Source organism: Remersonia thermophila, chromosome 2 (assembly GCF_042764415.1).
Source record: "Remersonia thermophila strain ATCC 22073 chromosome 2, whole genome shotgun sequence".
Taxonomy (NCBI): domain Eukaryota; kingdom Fungi; phylum Ascomycota; class Sordariomycetes; order Sordariales; family Chaetomiaceae; genus Remersonia; species Remersonia thermophila.
Window position 1 is genome coordinate 135,220 of NC_092218.1, and position 18,819 is coordinate 154,038.

The 18,819-nt window shown below is 59.5% G+C and overlaps 4 protein-coding genes across 4 annotated transcripts; all 4 read right to left on the bottom strand.

The window, feature by feature from the left end:
• Positions 1 to 770: 770 nt before the first annotated feature.
• On the bottom strand, positions 771 to 2,814 carry VTJ83DRAFT_1494 (uncharacterized protein; the record flags this gene model as incomplete). The annotated part of the gene is made up of 2 exons (XM_071007659.1): positions 771 to 2,553; positions 2,654 to 2,814. Coding segments are annotated over 2 exons (1,944 nt in total), but the record flags the coding sequence as incomplete, so codon positions are not given.
• Positions 2,815 to 4,148: 1,334 nt separating this feature from the next.
• VTJ83DRAFT_1495 (uncharacterized protein) lies at positions 4,149 to 7,538 on the bottom strand (the record flags this gene model as incomplete). The annotated part of the gene is made up of 2 exons (XM_071007660.1): positions 4,149 to 4,890; positions 4,954 to 7,538. The coding sequence occupies 2 exons, from the start codon at positions 7,536 to 7,538 to the stop codon at positions 4,149 to 4,151; spliced, it is 3,327 nt and encodes a 1,108-aa protein (XP_070868035.1).
• Positions 7,539 to 9,417: 1,879 nt separating this feature from the next.
• VTJ83DRAFT_1496 (uncharacterized protein) lies at positions 9,418 to 9,969 on the bottom strand (the record flags this gene model as incomplete). The annotated part of the gene is made up of 1 exon (XM_071007661.1): positions 9,418 to 9,969. One exon carries the CDS (start codon positions 9,967 to 9,969, stop codon positions 9,418 to 9,420), a length of 552 nt encoding a protein of 183 aa, XP_070868036.1.
• A 2,724-nt stretch (positions 9,970 to 12,693) lies between these two features.
• On the bottom strand, positions 12,694 to 13,752 carry VTJ83DRAFT_1497 (uncharacterized protein; the record flags this gene model as incomplete). Its single annotated transcript, XM_071007662.1, has 3 exons — positions 12,694 to 13,187; positions 13,255 to 13,360; positions 13,435 to 13,752. 3 exons carry the CDS (start codon positions 13,750 to 13,752, stop codon positions 12,694 to 12,696), a joined length of 918 nt encoding a protein of 305 aa, XP_070868037.1.
• Between the last annotated feature and the right edge of the window lie 5,067 nt (positions 13,753 to 18,819).

The following is an 18,819-nucleotide window of genomic DNA, read 5'->3' on the forward strand; positions in this document are numbered from 1 at the left end:
CGAAATAGCAAACGGAGTGTTTCTTTGTTCGGCCGGGAATCGGCATGGAGCCCGGGCTCAGGCCAGCGACTGTCTCGTGTTTGCGCCGAAACTGTTGCTGACCTGTCTTGAACGTGACTTTCTGGGAGCCTGCACGTCCAATGTCTGACATGAGCCAGGAGGTTGATTGACGTGAAACTATCACAGCGAAATCATGACGATGAAGCTATGTATACGTAGGCTTGTCTGGAACTCGGTGTGGCTGTTGACCGGGGTTTCGACAGTGAAACCCTGGATCTCACTCCCGCTGTGCTATTCCGCGTTGTGTTGCTCGCCGGGTAGGTGAGTGACTGGCTCCCAGCTGCGCCGGCACTATACATAGTACATAATCACTGATACGGTAAGGGTTGCCATGTCATTCCTGACGATGGTACGCTACACTGAACGGCTGGGGGCTAGGGGTCCCGGGATCTAGTCCCGGCGGATACGGGTTTCTCCACAACTGGACATGATGGACGGCTCTCGAGTGACGAAGGAGGGTGCAACAACCATGGAAAGGAGGTAATACGGAAGAGCCAATGCAAGGTTGAAACCATGCGTCCGAAGTGCCAGGGACAACGACGTTGCCCTGCAAGAAGAGGAGGCCAACGAGGTCACAAAACGGCAAAAGATCGATACGCAGTACCTCGGCAACTATATATATATCCACCTGAATATCCACGATATGTGTCCACGGTATGTGTTGTATGCTTATTCTTCCCGCACCCAAACTCCAAAGCCCGCGCCCGCAGCTACAGCTTCGAATCCCTCTTCTTCTTCTCGTACAAGGCCACCTCGAATCCCTTCGTCTCCTTGCCCCCGGCCTTCAGCACCCTCCTCAGGATCTTGCCGCTGGGGCTCTTGGGGATCTGATCGACGAACACGATCCCGCCCACGAGCCACTTGTACCGGGTCGTGCGCTTCTCCACCAGCTCCTTGAGCTCCTTCGCCAGCGCCTGCAGCTGGGCCGGCGTCATGGTCGCCATGCCCGCGCGCGGGACGACAAAGGCGCGGGGGTACTCGGTCGCCTCGCCGGCGTCGTAGACGCCCACCACGCCGGCGTCGGCGACCGCCTCGCTGCTGCAGAGCACGGCCTCGAGCTCGGCCGGGGCCACCTGGAAGGCGCGCACCTTGATGAGCTCCTTGAGGCGGTCCGTGATGCGCAGCCGCCCGTCGGGGCTGAGGGCGCCGACGTCGCCGGTGCGGAACCAGCCGTCGGCCGTCAGCGCCTCGTCCGTGACGGACATGTCGGGCTTCCCGGGCCCGCCCGAGGAGGATGACGACGACGACGACGACGAAAACAGGCCGACGGGGAGGTACGCCGACAGCAGGCCCGGCGAGCGCACCAGCACCTCGCCCTCGCTCTCAAACGCCGCCGCCGTGGTGGTCTCCCCCGGGCGGCGCGCGTGCGTCTTGCCGTCGGCGATCATGATCTCGACCCCCCAGTGCGGCCGGCCCGTGTCGCCGGCGTGGGCGTGCATCTCCTTCTCGCCCACGCCGCGCTGCATCGAGGTGCTGCCCGTCTCGCTCAGGCCGTAGCCGAGCCGGATGCGGAACCCGCAGCGCTTGTGCACCTCCACGACGACCTCGTGGCCGAGCGGGGCGCCGCCGGTGACGGCGGCCACGACGGAGCGGAACGCGCCGCTGGCGGCGTAGGGCTCGACCACGGCGGCCTTGGCCAGCATGACGGCCACGGGCGGCGCCATGTGCAGGTAGGTGACCTTGTGGTCGCGGATGGCGCGCAGGACGGTTTCGAGGTGGAAGCCCGTCATGGTGTAGACGGTGGCGCCGGCGGCGACGGCGAGCAGGAAGACGTTGCAGAGGCCAAAGACGTGGTAAAAGGGCACGTAGCCGAGCCAGGACTGCGGCTGGGGCCTGGCGGCGTAAAAGTCGGCGTCGTGCCACAGGGCGGCGACGGAGGCGTTGAGGGCGTTGTGGGAGAGGAGCACGCCCTTGGAGCGGCCCGAGGTGCCGGACGACCAGAGGATGACGGCGGTGCGGGCGGCGGCGGCGGAAGGCGGGAAGGCGGGGGAGGCGCTCGCGGGGCCGGGGCCGGGCCGGGGCCGGGGCCGGGGGCGAGGAGGAGGGTCCTCCAGTCGGAGGGCGCCGGAGCCGCGGCGGGGGGCTCCGGATACGTGTCGGCGGCGACGTCGACGGTCAGGATGGGGATGGCGGAGTAGGCGGCAGGGTCGGCCTGCTTGGCGACGGCGGCCTTCATGGCCGGGACGCAGGTGGTGCTGGTGATGATGAGCCGAGGGCGTGCGTTCTGCAGGATCCAGGCGATCTCGTCGGCCGTCAGGGCGGGCGACACGAGGGTGGCCGTCATGCCCGAGGCGAAGGTGCCCAGGAGGATGGGGGCGAAAGGTAGGCAGTTGGGCAGCTGGATCAGGACGATCGGGGCGATCTCGGGGCCGGCCGGGCATGATGGCGTCGGCGGCAGCTTGATGACCTGGTTGGGATCCAGACCCCGGCGGCGCAGCGAGGCGGCCACGGCGCGGGCATCTTGTGAGAGTTGCGAGTAGGTGAGGGCGCGGTCTCCAGGGGGGGAGGGGCCACGGTTAGCATGGTTTGTTGGGTTGGATGCATCGCTCACGAGGCCAAGGAGGGAGACAAGTACACAAATCGCTTCACTTACTCGTCTTGTGGTCCACAAAAATCCTCCTGCTCCCCTCGATGGTTGGCACTACATGCGCCGGCGGGACAAAGTCGCTCTGTTTCCCGAAAGGCTGGCTGAAGGAGAAGCTGAAGACGTTGTCGGCGGGCACCTTGCCCGGAGCCCCCGCATGCGCCACCGCCATTGTGCGACTGTTAGCTTTTGATGTTCAGCTAGCGCGCGCTCCCTGTCTTGTCTCTCTTGCACGGCAGCACCAGGTGATGAAGACCCTGCTCCAAGAAACAACGGGGGATGCTTGTGTGGAGGAGGTTGACGCCGGCGCTGCGGATGGGAACCGCGAAAGCACTCCGTCGCTCAGGTACCTTTGATTATGTTCTGAAAAGGAGAAAAAAAAGAGAGAGAAGAAAACCTTAGATGGTGTATTACAAGCGCTCTGTCGATGCTACCGTAGGTACAGAAAGTCAACAAGTGAGCATCCTCCCGGCCTCGGGCGGAAGCGATGTACTACTTTAAAACCCCCCCATGTCCGCCCGTGTTGACCGGGCCTCTCCAGCATGGAAATCTCACCGGCGTCTGGTCGGTTAAGCTCCATGCTAGCCCAGGTTCCGCCGGATGCTCCATACCCTTCTGTACGGCTGCTGCAACCTCGAGCCGTCTTGCCCGCCTTGCCCAGCCTCCTTCGGTTGCCATTCCCCGAGCGCCCGGCTCGCTGACTCGGGATTTGGTTTGGCGCTCTCAGGCTTTCTGCAGGCCGCCCCCGCTTTTGCGACCTCGGCGGCCCGGCGGCATTGACAGGGGACCGGCAGTTGGGGGGGGGGGGAGCAAGGTTGTTAGCGTCAGAGTTGAGGTTTAGCCTAAACCCCCTCCCCTTTTGGTGAGTCTCCCATCCATTCTTTGCTTTCGTAAGGTACCTACGGTGCAGTTAGCCATGGCTGCTGGAGAGAGGTGAGAGAAGAGACTCAGCATGCTCCGTGTTCTAGGTTGGAGGTTGGAGTGTCCGTCGGCCTTATGCCGCAAACACTGTTTATACCGGAACCAGACTTCTTTTCACCCAGGCAATCCCAGTCCATCTCGTGCAACCGCTGTCCACAGACTGCGAAAGTGACTGATGGGAATTTTTTTCCCTGGTATTTTCAAGGTGGCAACACTCAATCCATGCCGAGCCCATCGTTGTGACTTTTGAACCCCCAAACGCCTCTATTATACCTAGCCCTTTCTATCTATCTGCCAGCCTGTCTGTCTGTCTGTCTGTCTGTCTATCTTTCGTCTATCCATCTTCGTCCACGTCATATCCATTCCAACTCGTAAGACCCACAAAACGCAGACCTACCACGGTAACTTACCCAGTCGAGGTAAGCTCCTAAAGTTGGTATTTCCGAACATCAGAACCAAGGATCCCGTTCTGTCCCGCCCATGGCAGATCGCCACCGTCCTTCAAAAGAAAGGCAACAGAAAAAGAACAGAAAAGATGCCCGCTCGCTCCGGATGCAACACCGCTCTCTAGCCCTCTCCAACTCTACTCCGCCTCATCATCGGTATCCGGCGGCCGGGGCGTCCCCTTCGGGCTGTTCAGCCACTCGATATGCCTCAGCCTCCTCCTCACCTCCCTCTCCTTGAGCTCGCGTTTGGTCATCTTCTTCTTCTTCTTGGCGCGGAACGCCATGCTCTCGCCCGTGATGGCCGAGCCCGCATTGTCCTCCGCGCCGCTGTTCACCGCGCTGCTCACAACACTTGAACCCGGCGCCGGCGTGCTGAGCCCGCTACCGCCGGCGCTGTCCTCGAACCGATCGAGCGCCAGCGCGTTGGAAGCCTTGTGCGTGACCTTTCCATCCCGGACGTGCCACTGCTCGGTGGCCAATGCGCCGACGAACTCGTCGTTGTGCGAGATCATGACGACGCCGCCCTTGAAGTCGCGGATGGCGACGGCGAGGCCGCCCAGGGAGTCGCGGTCCAAGAAGTTGGTCGGCTCGTCGAGCACCAGCAGATGCGGGTTGTTCCACATGGCGCCGGCGAGAACGACCTTGACCTTCTGGCCGCCCGAGAGCGAGCCGATCTCGTTGTGGTTGGCGATCTCCGGGTCGAGGCCGAGGTCCTCAAAGTGCTTGGAAATGACGGACGGTTGGAGCTCGCGGTATCCGAGACCCTCGCGCGAGGCCTCGTGGTCGTCAAACTCCTGCACGAGCTTGGTGAAGCCGAGCTCAAGCAGGGTTTCGCGCGAAACCTGCGTGTTGTGCTTGGGGAGCAGGCCACGCCATTTGCTGCAAGTTTATGTGTCAGCCTCGTGTCGAATGCAAAGAGAACAAGGAGGAATTTGCACTTACACCTCGTATTGGAACGTCTTCTTGTACTTTTGGCGCCCGACGAGCGCCTCGATCTGGCGCGGACCCTTGCCGTCGCCGAGATTGACGGGCTTCTCCATCTGCTGCCGCTCCTGCTCCGAAAGGATGCGCGTCTGCTTCATGTGCACTTCACGGTCGTCGCCGTGGGCGTAGCGCCACTGGAGGTACTGGTTCGGCGTCTTCTCGAGATGCATCTCGACGTGCTCGAGGGCGTGCTGCTTGATGTATCCGATGCGGAGGTTGGGGTGCTTCTCGACCTTGCCCGCCGTCGGGATCAGCTCGCCCGTCAGCAGCTTGATCAGCGTCGACTTGCCGGCACCGTTGGGGCCGATGATGGCAACGCGCGACGACAGGCTGAGCTGGCACGAAACGTCCTGGAGCGACGGCTTGGGCGCGTTCGGGTACGTGTAAGACACGTTGGTCATGCGGATGATGGCGCGCGTCATCGACTTGACGCCCGAGAGGATGCCCGGCGGCGGGAACTTGAACTGCACGTTGGACGCCGACAGCGTGTAGTAGCTCTTGGCCTCGGGCCGGGCCTTGACGAAAGCGGCCAGGTTGCCCTTGTAGTGGGACAGCTTCTTGTTGGGCTCGTAGTGGTAGATGTCGGTCGTCACCTCGTCAAGGAAGCCCGAGTCGTGGGACACGATCAAGCTGGTGATGTCGGGATGCGTCTTGAGGTAGTTCTCGAGCCACTTGATGTTGGCCACGTCAAGGTGGTTGGTCGGTTCGTCAAGCAGCAGCACGTCGGCGCGCTGCAGCATGGCGCGGGCCAGGGCCAGCTTCATCTTCCAGCCGCCCGACAGCGAGCCGACCTTCTGCGACTGACGGCCCTCGGGGCCCGACGTGAAGCCGAACTCCTCCAAAACGGCCGAGATGCGCTCGGTGCCCTCCTTGGCGATGATGGGATCCTTGGACACGAACTCGAGGATGCTGATGTCGGCGTCCTCGCCCTGGTTGTGCTCCACGTAGCAGGTGCGCAGCACGTCCTGAGACGGGAACCCCTCGAGCTTCCCGGCGGCGATGCTCTTCATGAGCGTCGACTTGCCGGCGCCGTTCCTGCCGCAGAGGCCGTATCGGTGGCCCTTGAGCAGGCGCAGGTTGGTGTGCGAGAGCAGCAGCATGCCGCCGTAGGCGAGGGAGAAATCCACGTTGACGATTTCGACCTCGCCGTCATCTTCCTTCTCCGGCTCGCCAAACTTCAGCCGGTCCTCCTCGACGTAGTGGTCGTGGACGGCCGCGGCGATGGCATCGGCCGCCGAGGTCACCGAACCCAGGTAGGGTGCTATCCTGGCGGGGATGCGGTCCAGCTGACGGTGGTTGACATCGTCAACGACCATGTCGGCGATGTACGAACGCGCCAGATCGTACGTGCTCTTGTCGCCGGCGACGCCGCCGTTGCTCTCGACCTTGGCGTCGAGCACCTTGGCGACCTGCTCGGCCGTGGTCCGCTCGACCACCGTCTTCTGGTCATGCGCCATGGCCTTGTCCATGACGTTCAGCGCGCGGGTGGCGAGCTCACGCACCTCGGGCAAGGAAGCCCTCTCGACAACGCTCTTGATTCCGGGCTGGAGCTTGGGCAAGAAAGTGCGGGCCTCGATCGGGTCGTGGACAAGCTTGGTCAGGTTCTCGGTGATGACGACGGTCTGCCGGAGGACCTCCTGGGAGGTTGTGGGGTTGTTGAGGCTGCGCTCGAGGAATGGAGTGAGGAGCGCGAGGACGGGAGAAGTAACGATGGCGACGAAAGTGGTCTGCGATAAGGCGTGGATGGCCTTTTGCAGGGCTGCGGACGAGGGCTTGTGCATGGTCTCGATCAGCAGCGGGATGCGCGGGATGACGTCGTCGTTGGCGATGAGGGCGGTGAGCGAGGTCATGGTCTTGACGGCCTGCTTCTCGACGTCGGACTTCATGTCCAGCATGGCGGTCTCGACGATGGGGATCAGGGCGGCCAGCCTGGTGCCCATGGCTTCGCGAAGGAAGTCCTGCTCGCGGGCCTCCTCCTTGGTGGCGCCGAGGGTTTGCTTGGCCTTGTCGGCCATCTTTTGCATCAGCTTGAGAGCGCCGACTACGCCCTGCCACTTGCCGCCGGCCTTCTTGATGTACTCGACGAGGGCGGGCAGCAGGCCGGCCAGCATGGCCTCGGGGCTCAGGTTGGCGAAGAGGGCATCGATGCCGTACTGGGCGGCATCGCGGACCACGGCACCCTTGTCGGCGAGGGCGTCGAGGGCGCAGGCGAGCATGCCGCCATCCTGGAGCAGAAAGGCGATCTCGCTGAGGGGCTGGCGGGGCGGGAAGCGCTCGAACAGGGCGCCAATGAGGTTTTGGGCGCTCTCGCGACGGAGACCGCTTTTCTTGTCGGCGGCGGCCTTCTTGACCTCGGCAAGAATCTTGTACGTGTGCAGGCCGGTGAAGCTGGCCGAGGAGGCGAGGAGCAGGTCGCACAGAGCGTAGCACGCATCGATCGAGGCCGACGACGTCTTGGCGGTGAAAGCGGTGTCGAGGAGGGCCGAGACTTCGGCTTGGGACGGCGGCGGGGCGGCCGTGGCCTTGACGCCGTCCGCCGGCATGGTCGGCGGCGATACAGGATGCGGCATCACTCGCGTGCTTTGTTCACGGCTCGAAACACGACGACCTAAGGTACCTTGCCTTAGGGGAAGAAACAAAATAAACAAAGCACCGAGGAAGAGATAAGAAGGGAAGAAAGATGAGAAGGTCGGGCGTGCGGCCCACGGCGTTTACAGTTTGGCGTTCCAAAATTTTGCCCCACCAAACCGCTGTAATTTTCTTATCTCCAGGCCTTATCGGCCTTTATCGACGGCAGAGCGCGTCCATGTTGGCGTCGTGAAATTTACGCGTCCGGTACGGTAACATTACGCTCAGCGCCCGCCCCTGACGAAACATTTACGGTCTCCCGTCATGAAGACCTGCTGCAACCAGGACTTCAGGGGCTTGGGCAGCTCTCAGGGCAGCTTTCCCTGAAGGTAACTATAGTATTTGGGCTTTTGCATCCGCGTCTCCGTGTCGACTTCATCATTGGACGCCGACTGTCATCCAACATTCTCTATGCCAAAATACCTATATCAGTTCCAGCGACGACGACGACGACGACGACGACGACGACGCCGAGTACAAGGCATTCTGAAGTCTGATGGATATCTGACCGTCCATTGATGGCCGGCGATTGTATCGTATCAAGACGCTGCTCTGTTGTGCAACGTTGCAGATTCACGGAATCCGGCCGGCCCTCGAGACAGCAGCACGGCGCTCCTTCAGAGGGCCGGGTTCGAGGTTCATGCGTTCGATCTGAGTGTCACAGATCTCGTACATTGACAAGGCAAAGGGCTCTCCTTCTCCCTTTGTTGACCGAGGAGGAAACAAGTAGCAAAGGGTTTATTTATTATTTATTAGACAACACAGAACCGAGTCTGGCGTTTGGGGGCTGTCAGCAAATACTCGGAACTCGCATAGGCACCAAGGCCCAACCTCCGTGCACAACGAAGCAAAGGAGAAAAAGGAAAGTAAAGGGATTCTTCGAGCTGTTAACTTGTTTTCGCCGTTCGTCAACTCATACGCAGCGCTTCCGAGTCCCAGGTCCATATCCCCGGGACGAACACGCTGCATGCGCTCACGGCCCTGTCTGGCCTTTGTTTCGTGCTGTATATGTACGGTGCCTACTTCGACAACGTTTGATACAATGTCCGTTCTGGCGGAGCCTCGGATAAAGCGGCGTTGATGCCTTGCTGCGGCAGTTGAGGGTCGGGTGTACGCAATCTTGCATGCATCAAGAGATGGATGCTGCCATGCACGCCCGCAGCGAGATCCTCGGATCAGCCGTCCCATCTTGGGCCTGGAGATTCTAAACAGGCCCCATGGCTATGTTGCGCTTGTGCTTCCCATGGTCGGAGCGGTGAGTTGAAGGTGTGCCATTGTGTCACTTAGCAGAGCCGGGTTCCCAATGAGATGCCTGGCCCTCGGGCTGTTTCAGGGGTCGCGGAGGAGTAGTGCATTCACTCGGCAACCTATCTGAGCCTAACTTGACAGTGGTTAATCACACCTCTTTCTGACGTGGAAAGGTGTTTCACGGTCTGCTGAAAGTTGCGGTGGTCGAGGAATGGTGTAGATATCGAAGAGTTAACGGCTTCATTTGGTATGGAGATCCTCCAATCCGACCCTCCGCCTCTCTATCTGATAGCCATAACCTTGATCCGGCCCACGAATAGCATAGCCTTTCACCCAACCTTTCTCCATGTTTCTCGGAACAAACTGTCACTCTATCACACTCCTGGTGTGTTTCTCAACACAAAGCCTTGAATCCCATGACACCTGTTTCTACCACCCTTCCCCTTTTACCCCTGAGCTGAGTGCTCACCGAGACAAGCACCTCAATGCATTTCCACCCTCCCCCCCCTCCCCCTCTCTAAGGCTCACATATCTTCTCATGACTCTTCATCCGTCAGCCGGTGGAGTGGGCGGGGCATTCGGCGGCGGCTGCGGGTTAGGGCCAGGACGGGGCCCGTAAGGGGGCGGAGTCGGGGGGCGGGCGAGTTCGTGAAGGTCGAACATGACCGGAACGTCGCCCAGATCTTCGCTAGAGGGCTCGTATAAATGAGTAAAGCAAAGGCCGGGGCCAAAGGGCGGAAGCCCGTCCAAGCTGGCGGAAGGGCAAGGGGAGTTGGGCCCGCGGGAGCTCTCCCAGCGGTATTCAGGCACTTCGAAAGCAAAGAGCATCCTGTCTATCGGTGATATGATTGGATGGAACTGCGATTCGCGCAGAGGAACTGCTAGCAGAACAACGTATGCGTGGAGGATGGCTGGGAAGCTGTGCTGTGTTGATCTGAAGGACGACAAGATCAACCTGAGGATGGTGCACAACTCGAGCTTTATATCCATGTTGACACCACTTCTTCTTGCTCTCGTCCCTTCATAAACCCCCCGTGTTCTCGAGAGAGGAGACGGTGAAGGCATCCAACTCTCCCACACGCCCCATGAGCAAGGCATCACCGATGCATCTCCCATGGCCGTGACCCTAAGCCATCCCAGGAACACGTCCACCCCCCGATCGGCCTTGACGCGGCGGTGTTGTGGCTCCTAAGGCAGGCATGGTGTAACGTACCAGCGAACTCCCCCATTCCCGTGACGGTGACGACCAAGGGGCAGCATCGTCAACGACACACCTCGAGGGGGGCCAAAAGGGCGTCGATGACGACCCAGCGGCTCGCAGCATCCCGTCCGTCGTCATCCGAGGCGAGCTCACCCAGCAAACGAAGCCTTGCTCCGTGCCGGCAGCCGTCCCTCCCCGGCAACCTCGGGGCCCCCACACCCCCCGACTCTGACTCAACAGACATGCCGGTGGCATTCATGTCTCTCCGACACCACCAAGCGATACCAAGCGAACATGGCGCCAGCGGGGTCAATCCACCGCCAACCAAGGTCGGGCTTCCCGAATCGTCGACGAACCGTTTCCTTTCACAGGTTCCGTACGTCCCGGTTTCTTCATGGCCCATTCGCCGTCTTGGAGGAGGGGCCGCGCACGCACACAGCTTCGCTTCACAGGCAAGCACAAACCGCAGGCATGGCGGTGTTGTTCCAGGTTCCCGTTGGGGCGGCGGGTGCCGCCGCCCACGCCCCGCCGCCGTGCGGCTCGCCGGTTGGTCCAATTCCATCCCCCGGGTACGCAGAACAAACCAGGTCTGCGGCGGAGAATGAGCCGTAGCGGAGAGGGATGCAGAGACGATCGAGCCTAGGCAGTATGGAATGAGAGGAGGGAGTCAGAGCCAGGCTCGGGGTGAAACAAGAAAGTCAAGAAGGCCAGGGGACACAGGAGGGGACGGGGAATGCTGGTCGGACCGAGAGCAATTACCTAGTGTACGCCAGTGTCTCCCCTCTCCATGCTGCAAGGCTCTCTGGTCGGTCCGCGGAGCGGGCTCATGTTCGGACGTTTCCGTGATGCGGTGGTTCCATGCTTACGACGGAGAGGGCCGCATCCGGGTACGTTGCGGCTCACGGGGCGGAGATACCCTGGACGTGGACTTGAGGTGACATGTGTTGACCCCTCCCCTCCCTGGAAGGGGGTGGGGGTGAAAGGATGACGCCGAGAAAGAGAGCAGCCGTGTCAAAACTACCAGGCCAGAAAAGGAAGATGCAACGCTGCCGAAGACGTGTTGGATGGCTCAACGGCGTGTTATCCAGCCACCGCCGCGGCCGCCTTCCATTCGGGGAGGGGAAAAAAAGAAAGTTCACAGCACCACCCGCCATGCCTCAGGACACGCGGACACGCAGACGCGCAGTATACCAAAAGGCGGGAAAGCAATGAATCATGGGATGAATGCCCAAGTGAAGCAGACAAACCAACCCCAAAAATCACCATCGTGCTGCTGCATGTAAGCGAAACCGGTGACAGAACTAGGAAAACAGTGTATGCTCCCTTGTACAGATGCACACTAGTGCCATCGGTCTATCAGAGCTGCACCCAATGGCTCGGTCCGGAGAAGTTCGTTACAGGTCAGGCAGAAGATCGGTTGGTGACCGTACAAGACGGGGATCGCCGCGAGCCCCTCCTTGCTCATAGGGCTGACCGACACTGCCTGGCTGCCTTGGCAGCAAAGATCCTGCACCGCATGCTGCGTCTGCATCTGCCTGAAGAGGCTGGAGGGGGAGGGGCTTGCTCACCCAGTCCACAGTCACCGTGACCAACACCACCGGTTCAACATGGAAGTATCTCACTCAAACAATACTTAGCCACTAGAATTGGATAAACACGGCAACAGACATCTCCTTGATAAGTTCATCCTTGATAGTTCGCATAGGACTATCTCTGCACGCTCCCCACTGGGCAGTAAGCACCAGCATCACGAGGTTGGCCTCAGTGCATGCCGAAGCCTCTCTTCCGTTTCTCCCCAATGCCTCAGCGTGCGGTGATTCCAAACACAGAATCACGCATGTTGGTCCTCCTCGCAGCAGTTTCCCTCCGCCAACAACGCTCTCGGAGACCAAACGACGACCGCCCATCCGCGCCCCACAAGGCTCGCGTCGTTTCACTTCCATGCGGCGGCGAGTCCGAGTCTCTAATGAAGCCAGCACTAGCCGGCCGGCAAAGCTGACGTCGCAGGAGGAAAACCATGGATGCCATTGGAGCCGCCGCACGTGAGAGCCGGCAGCGTCCATGCCGGGTCCTTGTGTAACGTGTCATGGGCCCCGTAGGGTTGACAAGGAGGGTGTTTGGGTGTATGTGCCGAGTCCATTGGGGGCCAAGAAAGGGGAGCAGTCACCAAGCCACCGTGGACTTCGCTCCGCCTCCCAAGCCTCGTGGAAATAGGACAGACGTCACAGATGGCGGCTGCGGGAACCCTTGTTGAGCCAGTCGGAATGGCCAAATACGGATATGGTGTCGAGAGTTTGGGACAAGGAGCGGCCGCAACCGTTGTCGTTTGGACATGCAGCCGAGACTCTGTCCTCTAAAATCCATCGAATTGCGCAGCCGGAAAACAATCGCGAGGAGAACCCCCATTTCTTGTAGGAGATGCCTCCAGGGTCTCTTAAGGTAAGCAACCGAACGGGCAGGACGTCTGCCGCCTGGAAACTAGGTAATCAGCCAAACAAATTGCTGGGCGTGTCGAAGCATGTTCGCCAGCGTAAACCGTACACTCCGTTTTCGCCTGCCCAACCGAACGCCAATGGTTATCCCACAACGCCATCCCGTTTCCGATGCGGCTGGTCATGATCCTATCTGCGATCGCTGCTGCGGCTGCGGCTGCGGTACCGACTGCGCCGCCCGTAGCTGTCGTAACTATCGCGGCTAGGACTGCGGCGCCTGCCGTGCCCGCGGCGGTCGCGGCGCGGGGAGCGCGAGGGCGATCTCGAGGCGTACGACGCGGACCGCGAGCGGTAACGGCGGGAGGCGCTCGGGGCGGGAGAGCGGGAACGCGAGCGTGAGCGCGAGATCGACCGAGGGCGGTAGACGTCGGAGCGCTGGGCAAAACGGTTGCCACGACCGCCACCGCCTGGGGCGCCTGAAAGGACCGAGCGGACGTTGGCCGGGGGTCCTCGAGGGCCACGGCGGGCTACGGGCGGAGGCGGCGACATCTTGCGCCGCGGAAGAACGATTGAGACGTGGATGATGTTTCCGTCGAGCTGCGCCTCATGCATGTGCGTGATGGCGGCCTGGGCGTCGGCCTCATTGTAGTAGAGGATGTAGGCGGTACCACGGTTCAGGCCATCTGAAGTGTCGTTGCGTTAGACGACGCTGAGGCAATCGCTATGGCAGGGAATCAGGGCCCAACTTACTAACTCTGGAGATTGGCAGATCCAGGTCGTCAATCTCTCCATACTGGCCAAAGATTTCGTACAGGTGGTCCTCGTTGACGTTCTTGGTCAGGCGCTCGACAACAATCTGGAGCACATGCGTCAGCCAACGAACGGCCTTTTCTTGTGCTGGATATTGTCGATTGCATCGCGAAGGCTTACCTTGGTGGATCGCGGAGGACTGGCGCTACGAGTCCTGCTCCTAGACCGACTGTAGCTGCGGCCGCGCGAGTAACTGCGGGAACGGGTGCGAGAGCGGCTCCGAGTGCGGCTCCTGCTGCGGCTCGGTGTGCGGCTCACGCTGCGACCCCGACTCCGGCTGCGAGTCCTGCTGCGACTCCGGCTCCAGCTCCGGTCTCTGCCATTCCTGGCCGGAGAACGGCGGCGGTCCACGGATGGCGATCGGGAACGGCGCGATTGAGGCGTTGGTGAGCGGGTGCGAGAACGCGACCGGTCATCGTCGCGCATTGGCGAAACCATAGCGACGGAGGAGAAATAAAAAGAAGGAGGGAATCGCAAGGTTGTGGTCGTTGAAGAACTGGCCGTCAGTTGTGACGGAATCGGGCGAAGGATGGTGCAACTGGAAGCTGGGAAAGTTGATGAGAATCAGAGCTCCGCGAAGCTCTGACGCGCGCGGAAACTTTTGGCCAGGCTCAGAATGGGCCCACTTTTGGTGGACCCACCTGAGGTCGGCTTGGCCGCTTTCAACTTTGGCCGACCCCCGGCTCGGAGCCGGAGCCTGGCTCGGGGCTCCCACCGGTAAAATACCCCACATTTCCGGGCCGATGACAGAATGGAAGCTCCGGTGTTGACGTTAACTAACGGCTCTTGTACTAGAAAGTCAGGTACCCATCTTAGCTAGGTTGATATCTAAGATACCCTGTTGAGACCCTTTGGGATGCTACGACGGCACAAAGACCAATATCTCCTTAGCGATCCATCTGTGCATTTGGTGAACCCATGGATTCCCTAACGATTGTCTTCCAACCGAACTTGTGGCTCTCTCCCACCTCAACACCTATCCTCTTCGTCCGCCCAAGGACACTCCTGCTTGGGATCGCTTACCAAACCCCATCCTAGCCTGAGCTAGCCCCTCTATACTTCACTTCGATTGCCAGTTCGACATGCCAGCGAATCTTGCCCTCCTTCCTTCTTTCCTTCACCTTGGCGCCGGGGCCAATGAGACAGATGATAAAAGAATCCAGGTGCTTCTAGCACGTTTGGCCACACAGCCTCTGAACCATGCACGAAACTGAACGGGTTCTGTGGCACCGAATCGTCATGACGTGGTGCATCCATCGCCCAGGTAGTCCTCCACGTCCTCAGAGGTCGCTGTAAGACGCCGAAGAAACGAAGACTTCTTTGGTCTTGTTTTGCTACAGTGAGACTTTGGTGACAGATTAGCCGCGTGGGTGCTGTTAGGCTGGCCCGTGTAAGGTGGTTCGTCGGGAAGAGAGGATTTGGTGGCCTCGGAGGTCGACATCATCGCGCTGGAAACAATCTTGGCGATCATAAGTGGTGTCAGTCCTGAGTGTTTCAGTCTGGAAACGTATATATTACAAGTTGTATGATTTATCAGATATAGGGAGTAAAAGGGAGTGGGGGTACCGAAGGGATATATCCTACACTCCCTAGAAGGGCTCTTTGTCTTCCCGCCTTGGTAGCAGCTCGGTCCACGCTTGAGACATAGACAAAGCCGAACATGGAGACAATACTTCAGTGGTAGCATTGTCTCCACGTGCATGGGTACATCCTGGAGCTGCAGTTGGCCAACATCTTTGATCTATCCGAGATTCCGGCCTTCGAGTCTCGTCAACCAGTCGTGGATCAGGAAAATGTAATGTAAACAAACCATGGAGGGGGTGTCACAACATCCAACATCACATTCGCGGCTACAAGACAGCCACACTGGCATCTTCATGGAGGAGGGCAGCGGAGGCACCCTGGACGACCTGGTATTCAATGGCGGCAAGTACGGAGCCCTGCTCGGAAACCAGCGGTACACGATGCGAAACCTCGCATTCTACGGTTCCGAGACCGCCATCAAGCAATCCTTGAACTGGGGATGGACATATAGGTCGCTTACGGTAGTCAATTGTCGCATTGGCATTGGCATATCGTCCGCTGCCGTGGGCTCAGTCACACTTCTCGACAGCACGTTCCTAAATGTCACCAAGGCACCTATCACAGCCCGAGCTCCGGGAAACACCACGGGTCTCGGATCGCTGGTGATTGAAAGCGTCGGGTACGTGAACATCCCAATTGTCTTAGAGGCTGCCGATGGCAACCAGCTGCTCCTTGGTGATCCGCATGGACGTGTGTATGACTACGGCTATATGCGTGTGAACGTGATTCCCCTGGACAAGACGGACGTGGCAATGTGGGGGGGGGGGGACAAGGCAGGATTTGCAAACATGTTGGCGTTGTTCAAGCCGTCTGGGGCTGGCACACAGACAAAGCATTCCACGGGTATCCAAGGTGTCCAGGGCAGGGGCAACCATGTGTCGGTGTAAAAGAAAAGATTAAAAGCTGTCCAGGTAAAAGTAGTTAAACACAAAACCCCATGGACAGTTTTGAAGAGATCCGAGCCAGAACCAGGTGAAACCAGACGCTGGCCCAAGAAGAGAAGAAAAGGGGGTATCGAGCGTTGACGCGAAGCGACAAAAGGGTAAAGAAAGGAAATATGTAACGAAGGAATGTCCGGAGGACGGTGATGGGAAGGAATAAAAAGGGGTGATTGGTGGAAGAGAAAGAGAAGAGAAACATGCATCATGCAACACCAACAGCACCAGCAGCAACCACCACGGCAACAACAGCCAACCTCCTCAAACAATGCGTGCGCCTTCTTCGTAAATCTCGTCTCATAATCCCTCATTCCGGAAGCTTGGCAGCCTCTTTCCTTTTGGTTTTCATCCACAACAAAATACCAAAAAAATAACACCTCCCAAAACAAACTCGCGTCGTGAAATGGTAGTAGATCCGACCCTGCCTGTTCCATCCTCCAAATCTCACGCACGTCGCGCAAAGCCAAGATCCCTTCCCACGTCATGATGCAGTCATCCCCTAGAAAAACAACGGTAGTTGAGAAGAAAAGAATATAAAAAGAATCCAGCCGGCTCGTCAGATCGCGCCTCTCCCTTGGCGATCTCGCCCGTCCCCTCTTGGAATCGAAGATATAAGCTGGTCGACATCATGGCCGCGGCAGATTCCGAGAAAAAAGGGGGGGTCAACATGTCGAATCGAAGTGAGGTAAAAGGGGGTATCAAATGCTGACGGAGTACCGCAAGCGGTGGGAGGGTCGGACGAGAACGATCACAGGCGTACCCAAGGTCGATGCTAAATCAGTGTCGAGATGATGCCGGGGAACGAAGAGAGAAACATGGCGGGAGGCCGCAGACTCGCGAAGTGCAGCGAGGGGGGGTTGGTAGGTAGGGTTCACATCGGATGTCGATGTTGTCGGTGGCCATGGTATTCGTTCATGGGGTATCGATCCTCGCGTCGCCGATAAAGAGAAAGAATCCAGACAGAGCCTCAGGTGTTGACCAACCCACCACCCCCCCTACGCTTTCCGCACGCTTCGTCGAGTCTGCTGGAAAAGAGCCAACCGGTCGAATGGTATCAAAAAAGTCTCGCTCAGACAAAAGAAACAAGTGGTTCTGATGCTCGCATCTTCGAAGTCGAAGTTGGATGTGGTGGTTGGGCGCCGGCCAGGTAACCATTGTCCCCTGGGGAGGTTGAGTCCCCCGGTCGGAGCTGGCATGTCGAGATTCGAATTTTGTCTCGAAATGTGCCAACCTTTTCTCCCTTCACAAGCGCCAGGGAGGTGCCTTGTTAAAGCAAGACAACGGCCGCGGCGACCGCAACAGCAGCCACGTGCGCCACGGGGCCCATCGTCGGGGCGGCGTTGTCGGAGGATGTCGATGACCCGGTGACGGCGGCGGACGACGCGTCATCCGTGGAAGAAGCAGCCGAGGTGATGGTGGCAGTCGCCGAGCCCGAGACGCGCGACAGGGTGATGGTTTCGGTGAGGGTCACGGTGCGCGTCCGGGTGGTGGTGGTCACGTCGTCCTGCGCGGCGACGACGGCCGCAAGGGGCAGGAGCAGAGCGCCGAGGAACGACGGGAAATGCATTTTGGCCGGTGGTGTGGTGATGGCGAAGTGAAGGCCGGGCTACCGTGGAGCTGGTCTTGGGACGAGCAGAAAGAGGTCGTTTGACTGCTTTCGATGGGCGAGTTCTAACCCTTCAAGCAGAGCAGCGTGGTGATGTGTTGTCGAGACGAAACGGCTGTCGTCCGAGGGTCTTTGAGCAACAATGGTGTGTGGAGGGAGGTGGTGTGTGAATGTAAAGCGAAGCAGAGAGTCAAGATGCCCTTAGAAGCAAGACGCAAGAAAGAATGACAGAGTTCTGAATACGTCGAGTATTCAGGATCGGAAAGTCCTCCAAGGAACGGGTGGTGGTTTGGGCAGTGAAAGGTAGAAAGGAGGGAAGACTTTGCCAACGAAGCCTGTAGCCTGATCGAGAGCGAAGTAGGCTGACCTGAGGGCCCAGGGGGCTCCGGGGGAAGGAGGGCGGACCGGGGGCGGCGGCGGGACAACCAGGGCGGCCAGGGCGGCCAGGGCGGCCAAGGCGGTCCAGATCTCTCTCCGTCTGCCATGAGCGATGCCCTTGCGGAGCAGCCCTTGCAGTTTTTCCCTTTGCTTGCTGCCGTGGCGTGCTCTTGGTCGCTTCCGCCTGTGACCCGGGGGGAGGCCGGGGTAAGCTCCATGGACGTCTGGGGGCCGGCAAATTGCGCTTTTGGCCAAGCTCAGGTCATTGTGTTGAGGAAGTAACGCCAAGGCGAGTCGGTTGTGACGGCCGTGGTACCTACCCCGTTTTTTTCCTAATCCGGGATTGGAGCCACGAGCTTATTGCGGTGGTTCCTGCATTCTCGGCAGGGGCGAACCCAGCATGACCATCCAATGCGCTCATTTTGGCGGCTTCTGCTCCTTCCTTCCCTGCGTTGAAGACTCGAGAATGGAAGGCATGCAACAACAGCCACCTAACGGATCCATTATTCTCATGACAATTCGCCTTTTGCCACTTGCTTGACTGGCGACAGCAGGGCAGCAACCACTCCACATACAGACCACGGCAACCCGTCTGCCTCAGGTAACGGTTCCAAAGGGCCTTGGGAGTGGCTTCCAGGTTGTGCGCGGTTTCAAGCCAGCGAAAGACGGGAAATTACAGGTTCCGCAAGGCGACAGTGCGCAGTGCCGTGAGATGCAACCTTACACCGCGGCACTTGGCCCAAAAAGGTATGCTCTGCCCTCCGAGCCGCCGACACGTGTCAACCCGACCTACTGCAATGCGAAAAGCTCGCGCGGCACGACCCCGAACCCAGCTGCTGGGCCACCAAAGCCACACACGGCCTGAGGCGCAGAGACGGGGACGGAGACCTTTTTTGTTTTGTTTTTTCCCTCAAGTCCTTCTATTCCAAGCTCAGGCCACCATGATGTGAGCTTCCCGTTAGGGCAGGAAGAGGCACAACCCATGTCTCCTTTTACCCA